The 24621-nt window shown below is 42.2% G+C and overlaps 1 protein-coding gene across 1 annotated transcript in view; it reads left to right on the top strand.

The window, feature by feature from the left end:
* Positions 1–24621, top strand: part of fwd (phosphatidylinositol 4-kinase beta fwd) — a 143735-nt gene that overhangs the window by 80299 nt on the left and 38815 nt on the right. The window contains exons 2-4 of the mRNA XM_080269874.1: positions 4488–4805; positions 9141–10490; positions 16931–17469. Coding sequence (XP_080126000.1) covers positions 4525–4805; positions 9141–10490; positions 16931–17469 — 2170 coding nt within the window. The 5' untranslated portion in view covers positions 4488–4524. The remainder of the gene's footprint in view (positions 1–4487; positions 4806–9140; positions 10491–16930; positions 17470–24621) is intronic.

The following is a 24621-nucleotide window of genomic DNA, read 5'->3' as shown; positions in this document are numbered from 1 at the left end:
TCCCATATGAAATGTGTGAATTATTGAAAAAAATTGAAATTGGTATTGTCCTTGGAAAGTCCATCCTTTGATGAATAAACCGTTTGGGGATATTAAGATTAAAGTAAAGAGGATGTTATTTTGTAAGCAAATATACATACAGTACAAGTGAATTAGGCTGCTGGTAGAAAATACACATTGGAAGTGATTTGTTGCCTAGATGGAAAAATCTCTCGATATAAAATAACACCAAATAAAAATAGGAAGGTTGATGTGGAAAAAAATATGCGATAATAATTTACTCATATGGAGTGTTTATTGTAGTAGCATCAAAACCCAGTAACTGGTAAACTTTCAACCCGACCACCTTCGTTCTGCATGTTTTGGATGATGGATAAAGAACGTTAAGTGATGTGTCAGTGGATGTGAAATGTGAAGTGATACAGTAAATGAACTGACAAAACTGATGTATGGTCCTTTATGGTTTCGGAGATATCTTATTACATCTTTCTTAGCGATGTATACAGTATTGAATATTACACTTCAGTATCTTTTAGTAAATTATTGACATAAATTGCGTCGATACTGAAAAGAAATACAGTAAATAACATACCAAAGAATGTCACAGTGTAATATGCAAAACAGATCCCTAAAGCTGAGTTTCAGTGAAGTTCCTTGTGTCTTTCAGAATCCTTTCATGTTGAGATGTCTTTCTTAACTTGAATTAAATTTGCTAGGTCTATCTGTCTATCAATCTGTCTATTGCCAAACACCTTAATCCCGTAAAGAATGACCACAATCAAATTGCCTCCATGTTGCCCTGTTCCCTGCCATTTCACTGCCCTGCTCCCAGCTCACACCCCCTCTCTCCTCTTCACTCCATCCCTCTGTCCCCCTCTACCTCACTCATACTCTCCTCATCAGTCGCTCACTCTCTATCCCCTCCACATGACCATTCACCTCTGTGTGTTTCTCCTAATGCTTCCTGTCACATCCACACCACAACACTCCTTCACTTCCTTATTTGTCAGTCTGTCTCTCCATGTGACTCCACATGTTCCTTTTAAATAACTCATTTCCACTGCACTCACTCTTGACGTGCGTCCCTCCAACAAGGTCCAAGCTTCGCTTCCAGATGTTAGAGATTGTATCACAGTACTGTGATGCAGCAACACTTTCACTTCCATGCTCACTTCCCTGTATCTTGTCATTGCTTTCAAAGAACAAGCAACTTTTCTTCTTTGTTGTACCATTTCAAGCACTTCACTCTCTACACTTCCATCCTTACTCATCACACTACCCAAGTACTTAAAGACACTCACATTTTCCATTTCCTCATCATCCAACCTCACTGTACATTCACTGACTTCATAACTTTACTCTTCCCTACATTCACCTCTAGATTCCATTTCATACACACACTCCCAAACTCATCCACCAGGCCTTGCAGCTCCCCTTCGTCTTCACTTAACAGCACAGTATCCTCAGCAAACAAGAGTACAGGGAGTTTCCAGACACTGCCCTCTCTCAGTAGGGCTGCTCCAACATCCACTGCCCTACACCTTGTATCTCTTTTACAACCCCATCCATGTACAGATTGAACAACCATGGAGACATGACACATCCCTGTTTCAACCCAACCTTCAAAAAGAAAAATTCACGCGGTTCACTATGCACATGCACTGCAGCCTTAGCACCCTCATACATACTCTTTACAGCATTCACCAACTTCCCGTCCACTCCATATATTCTTAATACTTTCCACAATCCATGTCTATCCACCCTGTCATATGCTCTCTCCAAATCCATGACGGCTGCATACAACTTCTTTCCCTTCTCTAGAATTTTCCACTAGAGATCTAAGAATGAATAGGCTATCTGATCTACACAACCTCTTCCTTTCCTAAAGCCTCCTTGTTCTTCTCCAACTAATTCCTCAGTTATTTCCCTAACTCTCTCAATAAGCATCCTACCATGTACTTTTCCTGTTACGCTAAGAAGACAAATTCCCCTATGATTACCGCACACTTCTTTTTCCTCTTTCTCTTTGTCCAAGGGAATAATTATACCTGACTTCCAATCCTCCGGGACTCTACCTTCCTCCCAGACCACTCTGCACATCTTCCACATTCATTCAACTACTGTCTCACCCCATGGTGCAGCATTTCACCCCACACTCCATCAATTCCTGGGGCTTTCCCCATTTTTACTTTTTTCATTGCTTCCATGGCTTCCATCCTACTGATTCTTCCTCTCGTCTCACATCTCTCCTTCTCCCAGCCATTTCCCAGCCACTAATACTCGCATTACTTTCATTCTCTATGTTCAACAATTCCTTAAAGTCTTCTCTCTATCTGCTCACTTTTTCTCCCTTCTCCACTAGTAATCTACCATTTTTATCTTTCAATCCCCTACTAACTTCATTTCCACCCTAACTCTCTTTACCTCTTTCGAGAACATTTTCTTACAGTCCCTCCACTTTACACTCAAATTCCTTTTAATTTTCTCATCCACTCTCTCTTACTCTCACTTATCTTTTCCCCTCACTCTTCTTTTCTACACATAACTCTCTCTTCCATCTCTCAGTTTGTTCCATGCCCCTGTTTCCCATCCATTCATTATATGCTTTCTTCTTTTGTGCCACAGCCTGTCTCCCCTCTTCATTCCACCACGCTGTTCCGTGCACCCCTTTTTGTCTTCTCTTCACCCCACACACCACCTCACATGCAGCACATATTTCTTCTGTGAATATCTTGCACACATCTTCCACATCCCCCATCTGCTCCAATTCATATTTACCCAATCTTTCCTCCACTTCTCTCTTATATTCTGCCTTTTTCTCATCCTCTTGTAACTTTTCCACTGTCCTTACATCTACGCCTTCTTCCTGTCCTTCCCTTCTTCTATTTCTCCATTTTGCTTGCCTTCCTTTCATTCAGTTCACCATCTACCCTTCTCATCATTTGCCATGTATACCTGTGGATTATTTTGTGTCTGAAGAGGGTATTGGCTATCACCAGCCCCCTCCTGACACAAATGTCCATTAAAGCACTGCAATTCTCATCTATCTCAGCAGGCACACCCCACTCACCAACTACTCCATCCACCTTCACATTCCCTGCTTTACCATTCATATCACCAGTCAAAAACACTCTTTCATTCCTTTCAATCTTTTCCATGCACACTTCCACATTTGTCCAGAACTCTTCTTTCACTTTGCTTGCACGATCTTGCGTTGGCGCATACATGCACACAATCACCCACATTTGTAGTCCAACTTTCAATCTTACCCACACAATCCTTGAACCAACTGATCCATACGCTCTTATATTCTCCTTCCATCTTTTACTCATAGCAATACACACTCCTTCTTTTGCCCTCTCATTCTCACCTACTCCTGCACATATACCCCATCCACACCCCCATTCTCTCACACTCTCTCCTCTTCATTTAGTTTCATTTAATCCACATACATCCACTTTCACACTCTCAAGCTCCTGGACAATCTCTCTCTCTTTCACCTCATCATTTGCATCCCTTACATTCCACGTCGCCATCCATATCATGTCTTTTATTTGGTCCTTAGTCGTCATCTTTTGATCAGTCCTGGTCCGAGGCTTCTTGTTCGTATTTTTAGTTAGCTGTTTTCTGGGGAGGGGCACAAACTCTCCGCCAACCCACTTGTTGTCACGTAGGGAACACGTGTCGGTTGGTTATAAGGTTGCCACCCAGCATTGTAGCCTAAATGCTTTCCTGGTTTACAGGAAACCATTTGGCTTGCCAGTCGATGTAGAGCTACCCTAAAAACAGAGTACCACTGCACTATGTGGGTAAATGATGGGGAATTTTCCTTGAACCTACGGGCTTGCTGCCTTCATGCAGGGCAGTTGGGTTTCATCTCAAGAGTAATTGCCTTCCCCTTCTTCTCACCAGTAGCAGGAGAGACAGAAGGGCATTTCGTAGACATGATGGATGCACAAAACACAACGTAGATACGGGGGGGGGGGGTTCCAAAAAAACGCTGGTAACTCAGAACACTGTAGAACATTGGAGACATTAATTGTTTACACTGACGACTGCCCGGGCAGACTGGGACTTGGCTTACTGCCGCTGCATCGTACCACATATCGCTAGTCCGGGAAAAGATCATATTTCAAATTTTGTCGTACGGTTGCTAAATTTGTAAAGCCAAAAATTTGTAAGTCGGCCGCTCATAAGTAGGGGACCACCTGTAAACTCTGCTTGTTCATCTCTCATCCTCCATACTTTCCATATTGCCAAACCATCTTAAAGTACTTCTAATACATTCCAGCACATCCACATTTGCACCACAGTGCTCCTTAATGTCCTCATTTAAGAAGAAAAAATGATCGTGAATATTTTGTCTCATGTGTGCATATATTTTGTTTCATCCTGTACAGAGGGACATTGGTATAGATAGATAGGTAGATTAAGCAGTGTGTTCTGTTGCTAATAAGCTGGTGTATTAATAATGTGCTTTGTTTCAGTGTGTGTTATGCTGCGTGATGGTGGGGTGGGTGCCGCATGAGTGTGGCTGGGCAGGTGTCGACAGTAGGAAGGAGGCCACCCACGCTCACCATGGACACCCTAGCTACTCCTTCCCCTCGCCTGCGCAGAACCCCGCCCCATGTGTCTGCCCCCACCCAGCCTTCCCTGCCTATACCTCCTGCCTCCTCTCTGCCTGAGGAGTTTGCCACTGTTCATGGAGGTTCTGCTTCTTCCTCTCGCCGCCCCCCACCGTCCCATGCACCCCCTACCAGAAAGCATCGGCCCAACCACCAACGCAACCTTTCACTCGATTTTAGGTACTGTACACCCATCACATTTAAACCATTTTGGGATTTTAGTATATACAGTACTGTACAGGGACTGCATACCTCATTTAAACTCTTATGTTTAAATTGCCTTTTATCCCAAGACACTGGGTGAATAACCCACCATAGACTTCAAGGCATCCTCAGTTTGTACTTTTCCAGCATGGGGAAGGGTTAATTATGACTGGTACTCTGCCTCTGAGGAGAAGGATGGTTCTGCAGCGGACCTCAGATGGACAGATGCAGGTTTCAAACATTGGTTGTCATCATCATCATCATCTAATACTGTGTTGCCCCATGAGGAGTATAGGAGCCTGGGGCTAGGCAAGTTGGTTCTGACATTTAAGATGAGAGTGTTCAGCCTCACTCATCCCTGAGTGGCATTACATGAGCAATAATCCCCAACCACCCGATGGATATAAACCAGCACCTGCTCAATCTGATTGGAGCTCCTTAATTACCCACTAAACCACCAGGTGCCATAATTTTGTCATATGGTTACCACCAATGCTGGGAACGCTACTAATAAAAAGTAGCGGTGCTCCGATTCCCATTACTAGCTCAAAAAAGTAGTGACATTACTGGTTTCGCTACTTGATACGAAATGTAGCGGCGCTTCCGCTCCTGCTACTTTGGATAAGAAAAAGGTATACGAAGGAAAGGTTAACAAAAATCTGTGATAAGGCAATACACTATATGTATACAGTTTTGATAATATTAGTCAGTCTGAGTGGTTATGTTGTGTACCAGTAATGTCAGTATATACTTATATTGAAAATAGAAAACCATCATATACTGTAGCCTACATGTTGGTGTCACTTTAATGAAGCTTAGAGCTGAAGGGACAGGAAAAAGCTATTTGCTATATACTGTATTGTAAGAAATGTTCTTTTACACTGTTGCCTAGTATACCTATTGAAAGTAACATACTGTACGTAAATAAAAGGCAAAAAAATGTGGCCTACCATTGATACGTATTATATAGATTTCTTATAATTTCAATGACACCTCTTTAAAATATGTACGAAAACGAAAGTAAAAATGAACTGGAGCTTTCTTTTAGTGGTTATTTATACAATAGCAATGTTTTTTCCATTACTTTAAACTGAAAGTAACACTGTTACGAAATAATAACGTAGTGTGTAAGAATTAGTCTGAAAGAGAGAATGAGGGAGAGAGTGGGAGTTAGAGACGAGGATAGTTGGAGGTGTGTGTGTGTGTGTGTGTGTGTATTTACGTATTTGTAGTATACAGGAATTGAGCAGTGCTCGTGTTGTCCTGTCTCCATATCCACATTTATCTAGTCTACTTTTACACACATGAATGTTTTTCGCCTGCACCACCTCTTCGTCTAAGTCGTTCCAGATATATGTGTATTTACCTAATATACCTAATTGTGATATACACGAGGTATGCTATGCTCTTGGGTTTCTGTCGCCGTTTCTCAATTAGTCAAATTTAGCTTTAAACTCGTTTAAGTTTTTAGACTGGACGATCACTTTGTCCAGGCTCTTCCACAGGTCTATACTTCTATAAGGGAAACTATATTTCTTGATATCCTTCAAGCAGCTTGACTTATTCAATTTCATACCATGTCCTCTTGTTGCTCTCTTATCCCATACAAATAGATCTTCTTGGTCAATTTTATTTACTCCTATCATAGTCCTGGACACTGCAATCATGTCTCCCCTCTTTCTTCTTTCCTCTAAGGAGGGCAAGTCCAGCTTTTCCAGCCTCTCTTGGTATGACAGGTCTGCCAGACTGGGGACCATCTTGGTTGCTGTTCTTTGTATTCTCTCAATCTTGTTTATATCTTTCTTTTTTGTGTAGGGACCACACTACCGCTGCATATTCTAACCTGGGGCGGATCATGGCCACTATCAATTTTTTCATCTCATCCATATAATGAAATGCTACTCTTATGTTGGTCAAAAGTTTATATGTCTCTCTAACTATCTTGTTAATATGTTTTTCAAGTGACAAACTATCTTGGACCACCACTCCCAAATCTTTCTCTTCTCTCGTTTTTGTGATTAATTCATTACCCAACAAATAATTCAGTGATGACCTCCTGGTACTTTTAACCATTTCCAATATTTTACATTTCTTTACGTTAAATTTCATTTCCCACATCCGGCTTCAATCATGTATCCTATCCAGATCTTCCTGCAGCATTATACAATTCTCCTCAACCTCTGCCTTCCTCAAGATCTTTACATCATCAGCAAACAGACTTGCATAACTGTTCACTCCATCTACCATATCATTTACGTAAATCAGGAACATTACTGGCGCCAACACCGAGCCTTGAGGGACTCCACTTATTACATCCCTCCATCCAGACATCCTATCTTTTATTATTGTCCTCATTTGTCTGTCTCTCAAAAAGTCTCCCATCCATTCCAGGAGGTTCCTTTTCAGCCCTCCTATATACTCTTGTTTCCACATTAGTCTGTTGTGAGGTACCTTGTCGAAGGCCTTCTTTAAGTCTAAGTACACACAATCCACCCAATCATCTCTCTCCTGTAGCACATCAATCGCTCTTGAGTAAAAGCTCAACAAGTTGGAAACGCATGACCTTCCACTTCTGAATCCAAACTGACATTCAGCCAAAATATTCATCTCTTCTAGTTATTTTATCCATCTGTCTTTCAGGATTCTCTCACACAATCTTGCGACCATGCTGGTTAGAGACACTGGTCTATAATTCAGGGGTTCTTCCCTGTTTCCTCCCTTATAAATTGGTACCACATTTGCCCTCTTCCATTCTTGAGGCACTTTCCCCTCTTCCAGAGAACACACAATTAAACTGTGAATTTTATTCGCCAGTTGTTCTTACCATCAGGTCCTGGGGCTTTCTTTACATCTCGAGTTTCCAGTAATTTATACACTTCCTGTACCTCCGCTTTTATATCTTTTATCACAGGTACATTTCTAATCACTCTCTCCCCTTCCACAAACTCCTTTTCATTAGTGAAAACCGATTGGAAACATTTGTTCATTATTTCGGCTTGCACTTCTGCATCTTTATAGACCACTCCTTTTACTTTCAGTTTGGTGATTCCTTCCTTTTGTTTCAGTTTCCCATTAACAAATCTATAAAACAGTTTGGGTTCATCCTTACATTTGTCTGTTATACCTTTTTCAAAATTCCTTTCTTCTTCTCTACGTATTCTTGTGTATTCATTTCTAGTTCTTTTATATACTTCCTTTGTTCTGTTGTTACCTCTCTTTCTCCAGTGTGTGTGTGTGTGTGTGTGTGTGTGTGTGTGTGTGTGTGTGTGTGTGTGTGTGTGTGTGTGTTTTTTGCCTACATCTAGCTGACATCCATATTTATCTTTACCTAATTTAAATGATCGATAATTAACTAGCAAATTCCTGTCTAATTATTGCACATTACAAATAAATAATAATTTATAAATTACTGATGTAATGTAGAACAAACATCATTAATTGACAGAATTGATGAAAGTATTATTTTCGTAATTAATAAATACAACCAAACCATCAGCATATCTGTATGTACTCACAGACTCTAGGCCTGTATTCGTCACATGACTAGCGAGGAGCGGTAACGTGTGAGCACGGCCAAAAAGTAGCGGCGCTCTCAGTTCCGCTACTGGCAAAAAAAAGTAATGGCATTACCACCATCGTTATTAAAATAGTAGTGGCGCTATGTAGTGACGCTACAAATAGTGGTGCTATTTCCAGCTTTGGTTACCACCCAGTGTGGTAAGTGGTTTCCTGGTATATATACAGGAAACCATTTGGCATGTCACTCAGTGTAGAGTCACCTGTAGACAGAAGGAAGAGGAAAGAATGAAGGAAAGAAAGACAGAAGAGGAAGGAAGGAAGAGAGGTAAGGGCAGGCACCTGAGAGCAGCACTACATCAGTACTGTTTATAGTATGGTTATTATTTTATACTGTAAGAGTAATGTATATAAAAATGTTAACTTATGAGAGTTTCAGTCTTAAATATTAGTGGTAGTTTTGCAATACTTAAAATACATGCCAGTAAAATCTGTGGTTAAGTCTACAAACTTGGTAACAGCCCAACAGTCATCACTCTGGCAGGAAGCATTGTCACAAATAGAGAGAGTGAAACTGTAACTTTATTCTCACAAACTGTTACAAATCTTGTTACATATCTTAGATTTCTATTTTTCCCAGTAGTTTCCTGCATCTACTGGGAAGTAAATAGCTACTTTTGGCCCATGGTTTAACATTCAGTCCATAGAAACCTCACTTGTATCATGGCCAGCATCAGTATGGGGCTTCCATGAGAAGAAGCATGGCATCATTTGATTTGATTAATTGAATTTCAGGTCAATGGGCATAGTGTTGCCTCCCCTGCCAGCCTTAACATACAGTGGATCACATCAGAGGAACCGCAGCTTGGACTCAGTGTTACAGAAGATTCCAGAGGTTGAAAGCAGTGACCCTCCCCAACACCCTCCCACCACCAACCCTCCCCTCAAGCCCAGTCTCTCCTTCACTTTCTCTGATGCCCCAAGCTTCAAATTAAGGCATGATCCCTGTGGAGGACGTGTGCTGGCTACAACAGGTCAGCCTGTTGTGGTAAAGCGAGAGAAGGATCACTATGACCAATCGAGTTTGGGTTCGGACGACTCTGGCATCTGTAGCTCGGAGGGTGACAACACAAGAGAACCCAGCACTGAGCGGGCACACAGCGCTGACTGTTTAGATGCTGCTGGCCTTAGTGGTGACTGCCTTGATACGGCTGGCCTCACTGCTGACTTTGAGATAAAGAGTGTTTATTCAGAAACTTTAGAAAGTGAGAGCAACATGGAAGAGCAGGAAGTGGACACTGTAAGTGAGGGTGGGGACCCAGGAGACCGGACCCTAGTTGAGGATGGTGGTGATGTATCTCCTAGTGATACAACAGTTACCGAGGGCATAGACTCTCCACCTCATCTCACAGAGACACACCCACATTCTTTCTTACCACACACACAGGAAACTCTTGAGACCAGTGAGAGTGAAGTGCATGCATATACCTCAGAACCTAAGGAATCTGTTGTTGATCACAATGAAGTGATAAGTACTAAGGATAAAAAGCTCAGTGATGAACTGACTAAAAGTGGTAGCAGTTGTGGTAATGATGGTGCAGGTTCACTAAGTGGCAAAGGTGTGGGAAATGTGAGTGGTGTTGCCTTTGGTTGTTGGCATGGTAGCCACAGTAGTACCGGTAGTGGTAAAATAAGTATCGGTGGCAATGGCGGTACCAGTGTGGTGTCCAGTAGCGGTGCTAGTGCCGTTCTGAGTACTTCTAGTTTTATGAAGACCAAGCTTGATGAGAAACAGTCATTGCTGCTCCGGTTATTTGAGAGCAAGCTCTTTGACATGTCAATGGCAGTTTCCTATTTGTACAAGTGCAAGGAACCTGGTGTGCAGCAGTACATTGGCAACAGACTCTTCAGCATGCCAACGAGTGAGGCGCATTTCTTCCTGCCTCAGCTAGTAAACATGTATGTGCAGACTTACGAGGTGGCTGAGGTGCTTCATCCCTACCTGGTACACCTCTGCCGCCATGACATCACGTTTTCCCTCCAGTGTGCCTGGCTTCTTGATGCCTTCTCTGCCGACTCATCACACCACAGAAAGAAGTCTCATGGAACCAAACTCATGAACCTCATCTTGTCCGATGAGTTAAGGTTAGAGTTTATAATGTCGCATACAGTAGATTGTGTTTGCATATACAGTACTGTCAAATGAGTTAAGGTTAGAGATTCTGTTTTCGTATACAATAGATTATATTTTTATGTACCGTACCTATCGAGGTGGGCAATGAGAAAGCTCGGGATCAAGGAATGGCTGGTGAGGGTGGTTATGGCCATGCATGTGGGTGCTCAGACCCAGGTACAGGTGGTTGAAGATTTGAGTGATGAGTTTTCCATGAGTGTTGGTGTGCATCAGGGGTCAGTCTTGAGCCCCTTGTTGTTTATCATGGTACTTGAAACCCTCTCACGTGACTTCAGAAATGGACTCCCGCGGCAGATGTTGTATGCTGATGATGTGGTGTTGGTTCCAGAGAATGAAAGGGAGATGGAGGAAAGGTTTAGGAAGTGGAGAGATGGTGTGGGGCACAAGGGTTTAAGAGTAAATGCAGATAGAGCAAAAGTGATGGGATCTAGGGTTGGGGGCAGTACTGTCAAGAAGGAGGAGAGTGGCCATGTGTGATTTGTCACAAAGGCTTGGGAAGTAATTCCATCTTGTGCAGTGTTTGTGATAAGTGGGTGTCTAAGAGATGCATTGGTATTAGAGGTAGACTGTGAGATAATGTTGATTTCACGTGTGCGATGTGTTGGGAAGAGCATGTGGATATTGCCTGGTGTGAAAAGATTGAACTTGCTGGTGAGTCTCTTGAGTCTGTGGAAAAATTTTGTTATTTGGGAGACATGGTATGCACTGGAGTGGGACAGGAGCTAGCTTTGTGGATAGACGGAGGAGTGGTTGGAAGAACCATTGAGAAACATTGAGAGGGGTCTCCCTCTGTGCTAAGCGATCTTAGTATGCAGCATATGTTAGGAGTGTAATACTGTATGGTAGTGAGACCTGGGCAGTGGAGGAAGAGGATATTCACAGGCTCAAACGTAAAGAAATGGCAATGATTATGTGGATGTACAGTGCATCCTTGAGTGCAAGGCCTAGGGGGGCTAGGTTTACAATGGAAGAGTTATGAGGTGGGATGGGACTGGACTGTATTTATGTTGTGATGAGAGGTAGATTGAGATGGTTTGGGCATGTGGAGAGGATAAGGGATGATAATTGGGTGCATAAAGTGAGAAATGTTAATGCTGGGGGTAGGGTAGTGAGAGGTAGAATGAAAAAGACATGGGATAATGTCATTCAGTGTGACCTCCTTCGTTCGTATTCTTCACAGCACTCGACAGTTTCCCCTCCACTCCATATATTCTTAATACCTTCCACATACCTTGCCTATCTATTCTGTCATAAGCTTTCTCCAAGTCCATGAAGGCAGCATACACTTTCTTTCCCTTCTCTAGATACTTCTTCACTAAACATCTTAGAACAATTATCTGATCTACACACCCTTTTCCTTTCCTAAATCCCCCTTGTTCTTCTCCAACTAGCTCCTCTGTTGTATACCTAACCTTGTCAATGAGTATTCTACCATATATTTTTCCAGTCACACTAAGAAGGCAAATACCCCTGTGGTTACCACACACTTCTCTCTCTCCCCTTTTCCTTTGTATAAAGGAACAATTATGCCTGACTTCCAGTCCTCTGGAACCCTTCCCTCTTCCCAAGCCAATCTACACAATTCCATATCCACACCACAACAATCTCATCCCCGTACATCAGCATTTCACCACACACTCCATCAATTCCTGGGGCCTTTCCCATCTTGATCTTCTTCATTGCTTCCACTACTTCCGCCCTACTGATCTCTTCCTCCCTCCTCTCATCTCTTCTTCTCCCAGCCATTCCCGAACCACTTAAAGTCACGCTGTTCTCACTCTCTACATTCAACAAATCCTCAAAGTGCTCCATCCATCTCCTCAATTTCTCTCTCTTCTCTACCAACAATCTATTATTCCCATCTCTTACTCCCCAACTATTTCCCCTTTCACACTGTCTTACTTTCTTTACCTCCTTCCAAAACAATTTCTTACACTCCCTCCATTTTACACTCGGAGGGATGGGATGGAGAGGTATATGAGAGAGGGGGGTGTGAGTTGGGAGCAGGGCAGTGAAATGGCGGGGGACAGGGCGACTTGGAGGCGATTTGTTTGTGGCCACCCCAAACGGGATTGAGGCGTCTGGCAATAGATAGATAGATAGATAGTCCTCCCAAAGTCTTCATCCACTATCATCTTACTCTCCATCACCAATCTCTTCACCTCCCTTCTCCTGCATACATATACCTCTTTCTTCTCTCTCTCATCTGATGAAAACTATGACATTGATAAATCATGTTTTTACCTTTGGGCTGTTCAAGGAAACACGCTTTGAAAATACAAAGGAATTTCTAAATAAATGTTGGAAAATAACAGAGAAGAAAATAAAGAGCTCAGCAACCAGAACAGTAACTTAAACAACATAAGAGGAGCCATTCAAAAGGCTATCCCGATTGCATCGTCAATCGATAAATTGTGCGTTTACATTCGGGCTGTTCAAGGGAAAATGCTTTGAAAATACAAAGGAATTTCTAAATAAATGTTGGAAAATTAGAGAGAAGGAAATAAAGGAGCTCAGCAGCCAGAACAGTAACAGAAACGACATAAATAGGGGCCATTGAAAAGGCTATCCCGATCGCGTCATGGATCAGATTCCCCGTCAAGAAAATTCTCCATCAAAACATCAGCAATTCTCCTCTACAATAATTCGCACCTTGTACAATTCTGCTTCATTCATACATTATTATTATGCATAACAGATGTTCACTTAATTGTCCTGGGACCATCTGATGGTAGGATGGTATACAGTGCTGCTGCTGCTTCTCTCCCGAGTTTGAATACTAGTTGGAGGCCACATTCTTCATTCTCCAGTGACTTTGACTGGGTACAAGTGAGATGGGCACTGGTTTTAGGCTTAGGTTAGCTTCTTTAGAGCTGTTAGGCCATTTAGATTGGCATTAAACTTTTTTTTGGACTCATTTGGGTAGGTTTAGGACTTGGCTGGGGGGGGGGGAACCCAAGGCTCAAAAATGCATCCCTATACTTTACATGTTAAATCTACCCTGAGATACGATACCCCACTTAACAATGGGTTTTTACTTAACCGACTGCATCGTTAAACCAGCGTATGCTCGTATTTTAATACATGTTGGATTTTCATCATGTGAATAAAAATGACCAATTTTCCCCAGGTAGCTACAGTGATTTCACTAACTCCACTGAATAGTGGCAAATTAATGTGCTTCTTGATAGTAACACATGTGGTTAGGGGTTATTCTTGGGCAGATGCAATGATTTGTTTGTCTTGGTCTTGTGTTGTGCTACAAGGGGCTTTATTTGGCTAATTTTTTCTGCTCTACCTCTGTCTCGCTTATTTATCCATTAGCAGTCCTTTCCTTGGCGTTAAGCTGCCGGGATATCAGTCTTGTTGGAATATTTGCTAAATAAAGAGCAGTAATCTGCGTGCACTGACAGGCTGTAGTATCGTGTTGACGATCCACATTGCTTACAGACTTAAATGTGGATAAAAATATATTTTAAGATGTTTATTTTCTGATTTGATGGTACTGTACTCATGATTTCAGTATTACCATTATGTGTGGGTTTTATTTTATGGGACATTTTTCCTCAATATTATTGATTTGGGATGTAAAATAAGTATTAGGAGAGTTTCTCCCCATTTTAACCCTGAAACCATTGAACAATAGGGGATGCATTTCTCATTCTTTTGTAGGGGTAAGCCCCAGCTTTAGTATACAGTATTGTGGTTTCCTCTTTCATATTGCAAGATATGCTCAGTAAAAGCACTTATATATTGCTTTTTGGAGTTGTTTACCTTAGCACTGCATTTTCTGGTGTGCAACATAGGAAACAACTTGGCCGTGGCAGTTGCCAGATACCACTTTCTGAGCGAAAGGTACTGGGAATCGGGTCATCACTTCTTTGGGCGTTTGTACATGTTTTGTATGAGTTCCCATTTGTGAGATTGTTGGGGTTTATTACTGACATATTGGCATTCAAGGGTGAGGATGGTCACCTTCATTTTAAACACTGGGACTGAGTAGCCTAGCCCTGGAGCCCTGTGCTCTTGATATGGCAAAAAAGGACTGAATGATGGATGAATTCAAATGAAGCAATTATTTGCATTGTTTATAAGGCTCCAGCATGCTTCATGCATCAGCCTTGGTCACCTAATGGTGGCTTTCCATGTTGCTTGATGTCTGGCAGCCTCCCTACTAATCTTTTATACCTGGGGTTACACTCTGACCTTGTCCCAGGTCTTTTTTGGTCTGCCTCTTGCGATCCTATTCCCAGTGTTCACACTTTTCACCTTCTGCACCCAATTGTCATCCTTCATCCTTTCAGCATGCACAGACCATCTCAGCCTACCCCTTCGCATCTCAACTCTTCAATCACAATCCTAGTTCCCCCAGGCCTTGCATTCAAGGATGCATTACACATGTATCTAATCATTGTCATTTCTGTAAGTCTGAGCCTATGAATAGCCTCCTCCTATACTGCTCAGGTCTCACTACCATACAGCATTCCACTCCTAACACATGCCACATACAAGGATCCCTTAGCACATTAGGAGACCTCTCAGTGTTCAGAGAAGCAACAGCTCCTTGAACTTCCTCCAACCACTCCTTATCCTAGCCACAGAGCTACCCAGCCCCACCTACAGCACATAACATGTCTCCCAAATAACAAAAATTCCCTCACATAAAGAGACTTTCCAGCAAAGAGCAGTCCTTTCATGCCTGACAGTCTACATGTAGTAGCCTAAAGGAAGAGGATAATCATTGGCTCAGATGTACAGAGATGAGAATGATTAGATGTGTTCTTGAATGACAGGCCTGGGTGGGTAAGGATTGTGAAGGGAAAGTTGAGAGGAAGGTTGGGACTTGAATGTATTAGTGTTATGCTGAGAAGGGGTACATTGAGATGGTTTGGGCATGGGAAGGGGATGAATGATGACAATTGGGTGCAGAGGATGAGGAGTATGAACACTGAACTGCTAGAGGCAGACCGAAAAAGACTTGGGATGAGGTCATAAGGTGTGACTTCTGGGATAGAAGATGGATTAGAGAGGCTGCTAGAGATCACGCAGTGTGGGAAGCTTCCATTAGGTGACCAAGGTCATCTCAAGCAAGCATGTTGGAGCCTTTACAAATGAATGAACAAACTAGTCAAACTGACCCCATAGTATAACTGTCCTTAGCAATCAACTGAGGAGAAAGGAGTTAGGGATCTTTGTGAGATTAGAGAAAATAATGCTTTTAACACATTCAGTCTAATGATTTTTACACTCAGCCCTCTGCTATCGCGCCTAATTGGTCACAGCAAACGCACGTGATAGCTGAATACGCGATAGCTGAACTGAACAATCAATGGGAAAATTTCTAATTGGTTTTTCGGTAGCCTATTTTTCTAACTTTTAACCACTTTATGCCTGCGATTTCCTGCCAATCTCTCCTCCAACATGAAATAAAGCATTATTATATTAATAATAACAGTATAATAAATAAATTAACAACATAAAAGGCCATCAAACTTTTATAAGGATTAAGGCTTGGGTGGTTGGATGGGTTCCGAGGCTTGGGAGTGGCTTAATTGCCGCCAGATCTCTTTAGCTGTCTCCATGATTTCTTAGTGTCCACAGCTAAAGGGGGTATCACACGGTACATCGTATCAGGAATGGCCGAGGAAGATTTAAGTGGAACAAAGCTTGCGCGCTATCACACACGTTCCTCATACTGTTGCCAAAGTCCCGTCTCAGTTGTAAACACGTGATTACTTTATTGACATCGCAGTTTTCTCGGCATTGGAAATATTAACTCTTTATAAGGGTTTCAAAACGATTGATATTTATTCTAAAATAAAGTATTAATAAGTATTTAGTGTTAGGCTAAATTTCAATGCTGTAGTACGATATATTCTTTCGAGTCAAATGGGTTTTGTTCACACTGTTTTACCCGTCGCATCCTCGGCAGGAATCCGTTCAGATGCATTCGAAATGCCTGTGGTATCATTGTCAATTTTCCACGTTACCATTCCGATTAACCATCGTATCCTCGGCAAACCTCGTATGAAGTGCCGTGTGAATAAGTTTCGCTTAGCCTGTCTTCAAACTCGACGCGTGATAGCGGTCTAGGGGTGCGTGATAGCATGTATGGTTGTGCATTTGATGTGTGCGCGATAGCTGAATGCGCAATAGCAGGGGGTTGAGTGTATATTGTTTTCATTGTAGCTATTCTTGATATTTCCTGATAGTAGATTTCAGTAGTGGAGGGTCTTTTTTGTACTTCAGATGTTCGTTATAACCATCATTTACCCTTTCACTGCTAGAAATCTTTGCATAAAATGGTTTATTGGGTAGCCTTTAAAAAAATATTAGTAAGATTAAAGACGCAAATAACTTTGTCTTGCATATCATGTACATATTATTACAGACCAAAGCAAGAGGGTATGATATGCCCGTCAGGTGATTCACGGCCGCACTGCACAGGGGGCCGTCCTACCCTCTGCACCAGGATTAAGGAGCACCCCAGCCCGGGATCTAACCCAGGATCCCCTGTCACTGAGCTGCCCCCCTTCACCTCATGCATCAGTGCAGTCTTGCCATCCTCATCTGCAACTGTACCATCTTCAGATCTACCGTCATCATCATCTGTAACTCCACAGGCTTCATATCTACTATCATCGTCATCTGTAACTCTGCTGTCTCCAGATCTTACATCGTCGTCCTCAGTTGTACCATCGTCACCTGCAACTGTACCATCACCATCTTCAGCTCTCTCATCTTCAACAGTTCTGCCATTGTCATCAGCAAACGTGCCCTCCCCTGCATCTGCCGTGGCCCCCTTCCCTGCAGTGATGCCCCCGCATGCTCGCAAGTCACACCAGCGATCTCGCTCTGATGCCACTGTGGCACTACAAGCAGGGTCATCTGCCTCTGCCTCAAGAGCACACAAGCGCACTCCCTCTTCAGGTACCATGTACACTTATCTTACCTAATATTTGATGATGTACTGTATACAGTTAATCGTTGGTGTAAGTCAGTGATATACTGTACTGTATTTCAAATACTGTATCAGTTTTTCTTAATTGCTCCTGTAAATTGGGGGTATGCTTTCTATTCTGTGATCTTGACATCTTCATTCATATTTCTGTTAAATCAGATCTTACTGCATTATTTAATCTACGTCACAATTTAATGAGGAACACTGTACTATCACTCAGAAAAGTATCCTTACTGCCATGAAAGCAGGACCCCACAATGAGCAGAGGAATTTTACCTGTGTCACAATGAGTAGAGAAATTTTAGCAGTGTCGGTGTTCCATATTTCCTAATCTGTTGTGTCAGAGTGACTCACAGCACACTAGTAATGATACTTTTTTGAGCAATAGTACAGGAAGACAGAATTACCCTTAACAGGAATACAGGAATACCCTTATATGATTCAGTTAATAATCTTTTGCTTTTGCCATGATTAAGAACAGGGGAAATTGCTTGAAATATGATAGTGTGCACCTTGCACTTTGAGACATTTGGCAAGTTAACACCCAGAGAATACTAGAGTGCTTTATTGCTTTTGTATTTAGCATAGGAAAGTCTGTTACAGGTAGACCCTGAGATACAATAGCCCTAGATGCGATACCCTGGCATAGCGATGGGGGTAGTAGTACCACCCTTTTCCCCTGAACGATGGCCAAACCCCAGTATAACGATGGGTTTTGTTTCTTTTTAAACTGATTTTGATGATATTTTAGACTTAAGTTTTGTGTTTAGGTTGATTTATAAACTGTTTTTAGACTTAGATTAATATGTTTTAGTCATAGGTGGAGTAAACATTGTCATTTTGGGGTACAGTTTACCAAGTGTGATTTCTTCCAGATATTTTTGATGATTTTCAGAGTTTTAGGTTTAGGTGAGTTATAATCTTCGTTTAGGCTTAATTTAGTGTGTTTTAAAGCCATTTGGGCATTTAGGTTAGCTAGAAACTTGTTTCTGGACTTATTTGGTTGGGTGTACGACTTGGTTGGGGGGAAACCCAAGGCTCAAAAATGCATCCCTATACTGTACTGGACATGTTAAATCTACCCCGAGATACGATACCTCGCCTAGCTATGGGTTTTTACTTAACCAGTTGCATCGTTAAAACAGGGTATGCCTGTCCTGCATTAAATCCCTCCTGATAGATACTGATACACCATTCTGAATTGATGGGTAAGTGAAAATACATACCAAGATAACAGGGCTAACATTGTGATGATCAGTGAGTATATACATGTTGGTTACTATGGTGGCAGCATGCCTCACAGCAACCAGCCTCCACTCCTGCCAGCAGCCTTGATGCATAATTATGTTTTATGTACTCCACACTCACTTGTAAAATGTCTCAGTAGATACCAGTGATGGAGATAAGCTTTTGATTCAGCTGGGGTAATAATTCCTCCACTAAACCTCACCTTCTCTTCTTGACAGAGACTCAGCTGTCTGAGGCAACTGACAGAAAACCCTTTCTATTTCCTCCTACTTTCTCTATACTCTTTTCAAAGCCAAAGGTGGATGTTGTGTATATGTACGCAACGATTTATTTTGCTATCGTGTTCCTGAGCTTGATTTTTCTGAATTCTCTGCTCTCTGGCTTCGGCTTCCTTGTTATTCTCTGACTAAATATATCTGCGCTGTTAACTTATCCCCTAATTCTACTGACTATTAAAAATTCTTTGATTGTCTTCCTTCTACAGTGGAACACATTCCATTCATTTCTCTTTTCTCTGAAATCACCATTCTAGGAGATTTCAATGTTCACCACCACCTTTGGCTCTCCTCTTCTTTCACTGATCCACCTGGTGAACAAGCCTACATTTTTTCTTTCCTTAATGACCTAGAGCAGGTTGTACACCACCCTACCCCTATCCCTGACTGCCTTGGAGAGAGCTCCAACATACTTGACCTCTTCCTTACAACTAATTCTTCTGTTTACACTGTTAATCTTTCCTCTCTGTTGGGTTCCTCTGATCACAACCTTATTGCTTTAACCTGTCCTATCACTCCGGTACGGCCTGTGGACCCTCTAGGGAAACGTCGTCTGTGGCACTTTGGAGCTGCTGACTGGGAGGCCCTCAGGCAGTACTTCTTTGATTTTCTCTGGAGTGATTATTGCTTCCATGGCCGGGAGTCATGAGTGTGCCGTTCGCATTACGGAGGTTATTCTCTTGGGCATGGAAGCATACATTCCTTTCTCATATTCTTTGACTAATGCAAAAAAGCCTTGGTTTAATCACGCTTGTTCTAAAGCTGTCCACAACAAGGAGAGGGCCTAAAAAAAGTGCCAGAGCCAGCCCACCCCTGAATCACATCTTGTTTATATTTCTGCCCAGAATTGTGCTAAGTCTGTTCTTCACACTGCTAAAAATAAAATCATCCGTACTAAGTGCTCATAACTCTCCAACTCAGATTCTTTCTGCTCCTTCTAGCACCTTGCCAAAAACTTTTCTGACAACTTTACCTCATCATCCTTCCCTCCTCTTTTCCATTCTGATGGCTCTGTAGCTAATCTGTTACTGATAAAGCAGATTTCTGCTCAGACTTTCTCCTCCATTTCCACCTTAGATGATTCCGGTGCTCTTCGTCCATCGCGTCCCCCCTCAGACTTCCTCATGGCTGACATTAAAATTTCTTCAGCTGATGTATTTTCTGCCATCACTGGTCTCAGTACTAACAAGGCATATGGGCATGATGGAGTCCCTCCTGTTGTCCTCAAGAACTGTGCGTCAGTGCTTACACCCTGCCTAAGTACTGTAAACTCTTTTGCCTATGTCTGTCAACTTGTACCTTCTTGCTGGAAGTTCTCTCTCTTTCAGCCAGTCCCAAAGAAGGGTGACCATTCCCAACCCTCTAACTATTGTCCAATTGCTTTAACATCCTGTGTTTCAAAAGTTTTCGAGTCAGTGCTTAACCCGCAGCGTCCCGTCGACGTTCTTTAACATCCACACGTTTTGTCGCTGCCAATCCCTTCGACGTACATAAATGCGAATCAATTGCAAGGTCCCTAATTTGCACAATTTTCAATTTTCGCGAGTGATTTTTGGTACGTATACACGTGACACCTTCCTCTACAAGATGCCAGGCAGGGACAATGCCTTACCCAGCATGACCTCCTCCCCCCCTCCCCCCCTGCATGCCATTGTCTCAGCAATTCACCTGTTATCAGTGACCTGGCCAGTATAGCCATGACATGCCACGGTACGAAATTCAGGGCCAGAGTGATTCCCCAATCAATAACAATGTGGAGGACAAACTTTACATAGCATTAGAGGAAGAAACAGTCAGAAATAATGATCAGGTAATGTGGCAAAAAAAGGTCAGGTATGGTGATGGGTTAGTGAGTGAAACAATGCTAATAATGCCTATATTACTGCTTGAAAACCAATATACTCTCGAACTACATATAAATTCGTACCAAATAAATAAATAAATACCGTTTATGAGTGGTGTGAAATAGTTATCCTCCCATAGAACTTTTTTCTTTGGTGCCAGCCTGTTAGAAAACCCAGTAAAGTAAGGAGGTACTCCTACCTGTATCGAGTATTTTAAACCTCAGGTGAGCGATTTCTCTATGAATTTTCAGTGTTTCTCACCAAAACCGGAGGTTTGAGCCAAAAAAAAAAAAAAATCCAAAAATGGTCGGGATTGGGGGGGAGTCAGTGGTGGAAAAGTGGTCGGGATGGGGCGGGTTAATAGAAAAACTTTTAAAGCATCTTTCCTATCACAACCTTCTTTCTGATCATCAGGATGGGTTCCGTCCGGGACGCTCCACTGGCGATCTTCTCACCTACCTTTCAGACTCCTGGTCATCTTCCTTTCAGGACTGACGAAAGCTTTGCCATTGCACTTGACATCTCAAAGGCTTTCGATCGAGTCTGGCATAAATCTTTAATTTCCAAACTGCCTTCTTACAGTTTCTATCCTTATATCTGTGCCTTCATCTCTAGCTTCCTTTCTGGTTGTTCTATAGCTGCTGTTGTAGACAGCCATCATTCTTCTCCTAGATCTATGAACAGTGGTGTTCCTCAGGGCTCTGTCCTATCACCAACTCTCTTCCTTTTATTCGTCAATGACCTTCTAAGCTGTACATCTAACCCTATGCACTCGTACGCTGATGATTCCACCCTTCAACTTTCCATTCGGTTCCCGCAACGTCCATCTTAGCAGTTACTTCAGCAAACAAGGGATGAGGCTATGGTACACCTAATGTCTGACTTGGCTTGTATCTCTGACTGGGGTAAAAATAATCTTGTTGTTTTTAATGCATCAAAAACTCAGTTTTTACACCTATCAACCTGACACAATCTTCCACAGGAGTACCCTCTAATGTTTAATATTATCCAGCTCAATCCTGCATCATCCTTGAACATACCTGGGGTTTCATTCACTCTGGACTTGTCTTGGAAAATTCATATTGCATCTCTTGTACAATCTACTTCCAAGAGATTAGGTGTGCTAAGCCGACTCCGTTCCTTCTTTACCCTTGCATAGTTGTTGACTTTATACATGGGTTTTATTCACCCCTGTTTAGGGTACAACTGTCATATGTGGGGAGGCTCCCCACATACAGCTCTTCTCAATAGGGTGGAGTCAAAGGCTTTTCGTCTCATCAACTCTCCTCCTCTTACTGACTCCCTTCAACCTCTGTCTCTTCGCCGCACTGTTGCATCTTTATCTCTTTTTTTTTACTGCTGCTTCAATGGTTACTGCTCCTGTGAACTGTCTGCTTGCATCCCTCCACCTCTACGATTCTCATCCCTTTTCTGTCCAACTCTCTACTGCAAGAGTTAACCGTAACTCCCAGTCTATCATCTATGCAACGGGTCAAATCTGGAACTGTCTCCCTCTGTCTGTATTTCCTACTTCCTATGATCTCCAGTCTTTTAAACAGTGTGTCCAGGCATCTCGAACTGAACGGATCTTGAATTTTGCTCTCTTTTGTATTGTTTTTGTTTTTTCTTGGAAGGAATGGTTTGTGGGCCCCTGGCCTTTGGTTCCTTCTTTCTTGCTTAAAAAAAAAAAAAAAAAATTATACTAAAATGTTGACAATATTATAGTGTAAGTTTAGCTAAGGTATATGTGAAATGTTGCTTGAATTAAGAGATGTTTTCATAAAGACAGAGATTGATGGTTTTTGGGATGGTTAATTGTGAGAATTGCATATTTACATGGACAAAAATTTAATGGTCAAGAATGTTGGCTTACTAGTTATGAAAAGTACAAGGTAGGTGAGGATGCATTGGTAAATGTGGTAGGTGAGGACGCTCACCCTTCACTCACTCGATACAGTGCTGCTCTCAGGTGACTTCTCTTTCCTTTCTTCCTTCCTCTCTGTTCTGTTGTTCTTTCCCTCTTTCTTTCCTCTTCTTTCTTTCCTGTGCACCAGGAAACCATTTACTGTGCTGGGTGGTAACCATACTGTAGAACCAGATTATGGCACCTGGTGGTTTAGTGGGTAATTAAGGTGCTCCAAGTGGATTGAGGTTTACGCCCAAGGGGTGGCTGGGGTTTATTGCTCACCTAATGCCACCAAGGGATACAGTGGAATCTCGAATTTCGACAGTTTAGAATTTGACTTCGAATTTTGATGCATTTTGGAGTGGTCCGCCTACCTCACTTTTCGATGCTCTTCTCAAGGCTCTCCAAGAATTCAGAGGACAAGTTATGGAGCTGTACAGAATTTCAGCTTCATAAGCAGAAACAGTCAAAGATCATCACCTTCTTCAGGCAGTTACTAGGGTGTTGCTAGATATAACCATCCAAGAGGGTGAGAAGGAAGATGTCGACACTGTAGATGCCCAGATACTCGAGTATGATTTTGACTTTGAGGGATTCGGGTTGGATACCTCCACAGAGGAGGCTACTTCAACTGAGTAGCCCACCCCTGCCTCACACCACCAACACCAGCCAGCCAAGTGATAATATTCCATAACCCAAGGTTAGTTCTGTACATTGTGCTGTAACTACTGTAATAACAACTGAGACAGGATACTGACAAACTGTAACAAGTTTTGCTGTATTGTACACTACAGTACAGTATGGCAAAACAATGCAGAAGTACAGTTACGTAACCACAATTATAGTTCATAAAGTTTACAGGGAGTGTGGGCAAAAAATCATGATTTTACATAGTGAAGTTGGGAGGCCCCGGACCCAAACTAATTTTTCCCATAAGAAGTTCAGTTTAAATTTCGATGATCTGAATTTCGATGTGTTTTTTCGGTACCCATGCCCATCGAAATTCGAGATTCAACTGTAAGTGAGACCGGTCACTCTCGTCTTAACCCCTAAATACCGCAATTCGATCTGGCTCGTCTGCCACTGGAACCGCAATTCGGGGGTGTTTTTTTGACTTTTGCCAAAGGGAAAATCAATATGTTCTGGCTAAAAGGAAGAATTTACACACCTGACAGCGCAATCAGCACCCCCCTGGGCATAATGGTTACCACACAATCGAGGGTCAATATTGAAAAAAATAAAAAAAATAGGTACCCCCCAAAAATTTTTGAAAGCTCCTATAATTTTGATAACTAACTATTTCTATTACTGAAAGAGGTCACTGCAATATCATATGTCACACCAAGCCCGAGAACAGGTGTTTTGGGGTGTAGGGAGATTACTTGCATTTGGGGAGATAAAGTACGCTGTGGGGAGAAGGTTTGTAGGTATGGAGGTTGGATAAAACCATCTTTTCTCATCAAATTAGAGCACTTTAGTTTGTTCTTGACCAACTACTATGAAAACAGATATGTATGTACATGTGGGGAGATAAAATTCGATCAGGGAGAAGGCCCACAAGGAGTACATTGAACCTTGGGAGATCATTTATGGTAACAACCAGTTTAGCTAGTTGAAACAAACAAAATCTATGTGATTTAGCATATCAACCATGCAAGCAAGTGTGTTTGCAGGTGTGCGGAAATAATTCACATATGGGGAGTAATCCAGCAGTGTCATATATTACTTCAGAATCTTTCAGAAACACGGCGCCTGAGACAATAGATGTATCGAGGTGGAGGGATGGTTGTGGGGGGAGGGAGCTTGGTGGTGGTGGGGGGGCTGGGGCTCAGATGCCTGTGATTGCAC

This window comes from Coenobita brevimanus, chromosome 38, assembly GCF_032717465.1.
Source record: "Coenobita brevimanus isolate Jiangsu-jjx chromosome 38, ASM3271746v2, whole genome shotgun sequence".
Classification (NCBI taxonomy): Eukaryota; Metazoa; Arthropoda; class Malacostraca; order Decapoda; family Coenobitidae; genus Coenobita; species Coenobita brevimanus.
The sequence above is the reverse complement of the archived record's forward strand: the minus strand, read 5'-3'. Positions and strand labels throughout refer to the sequence as shown.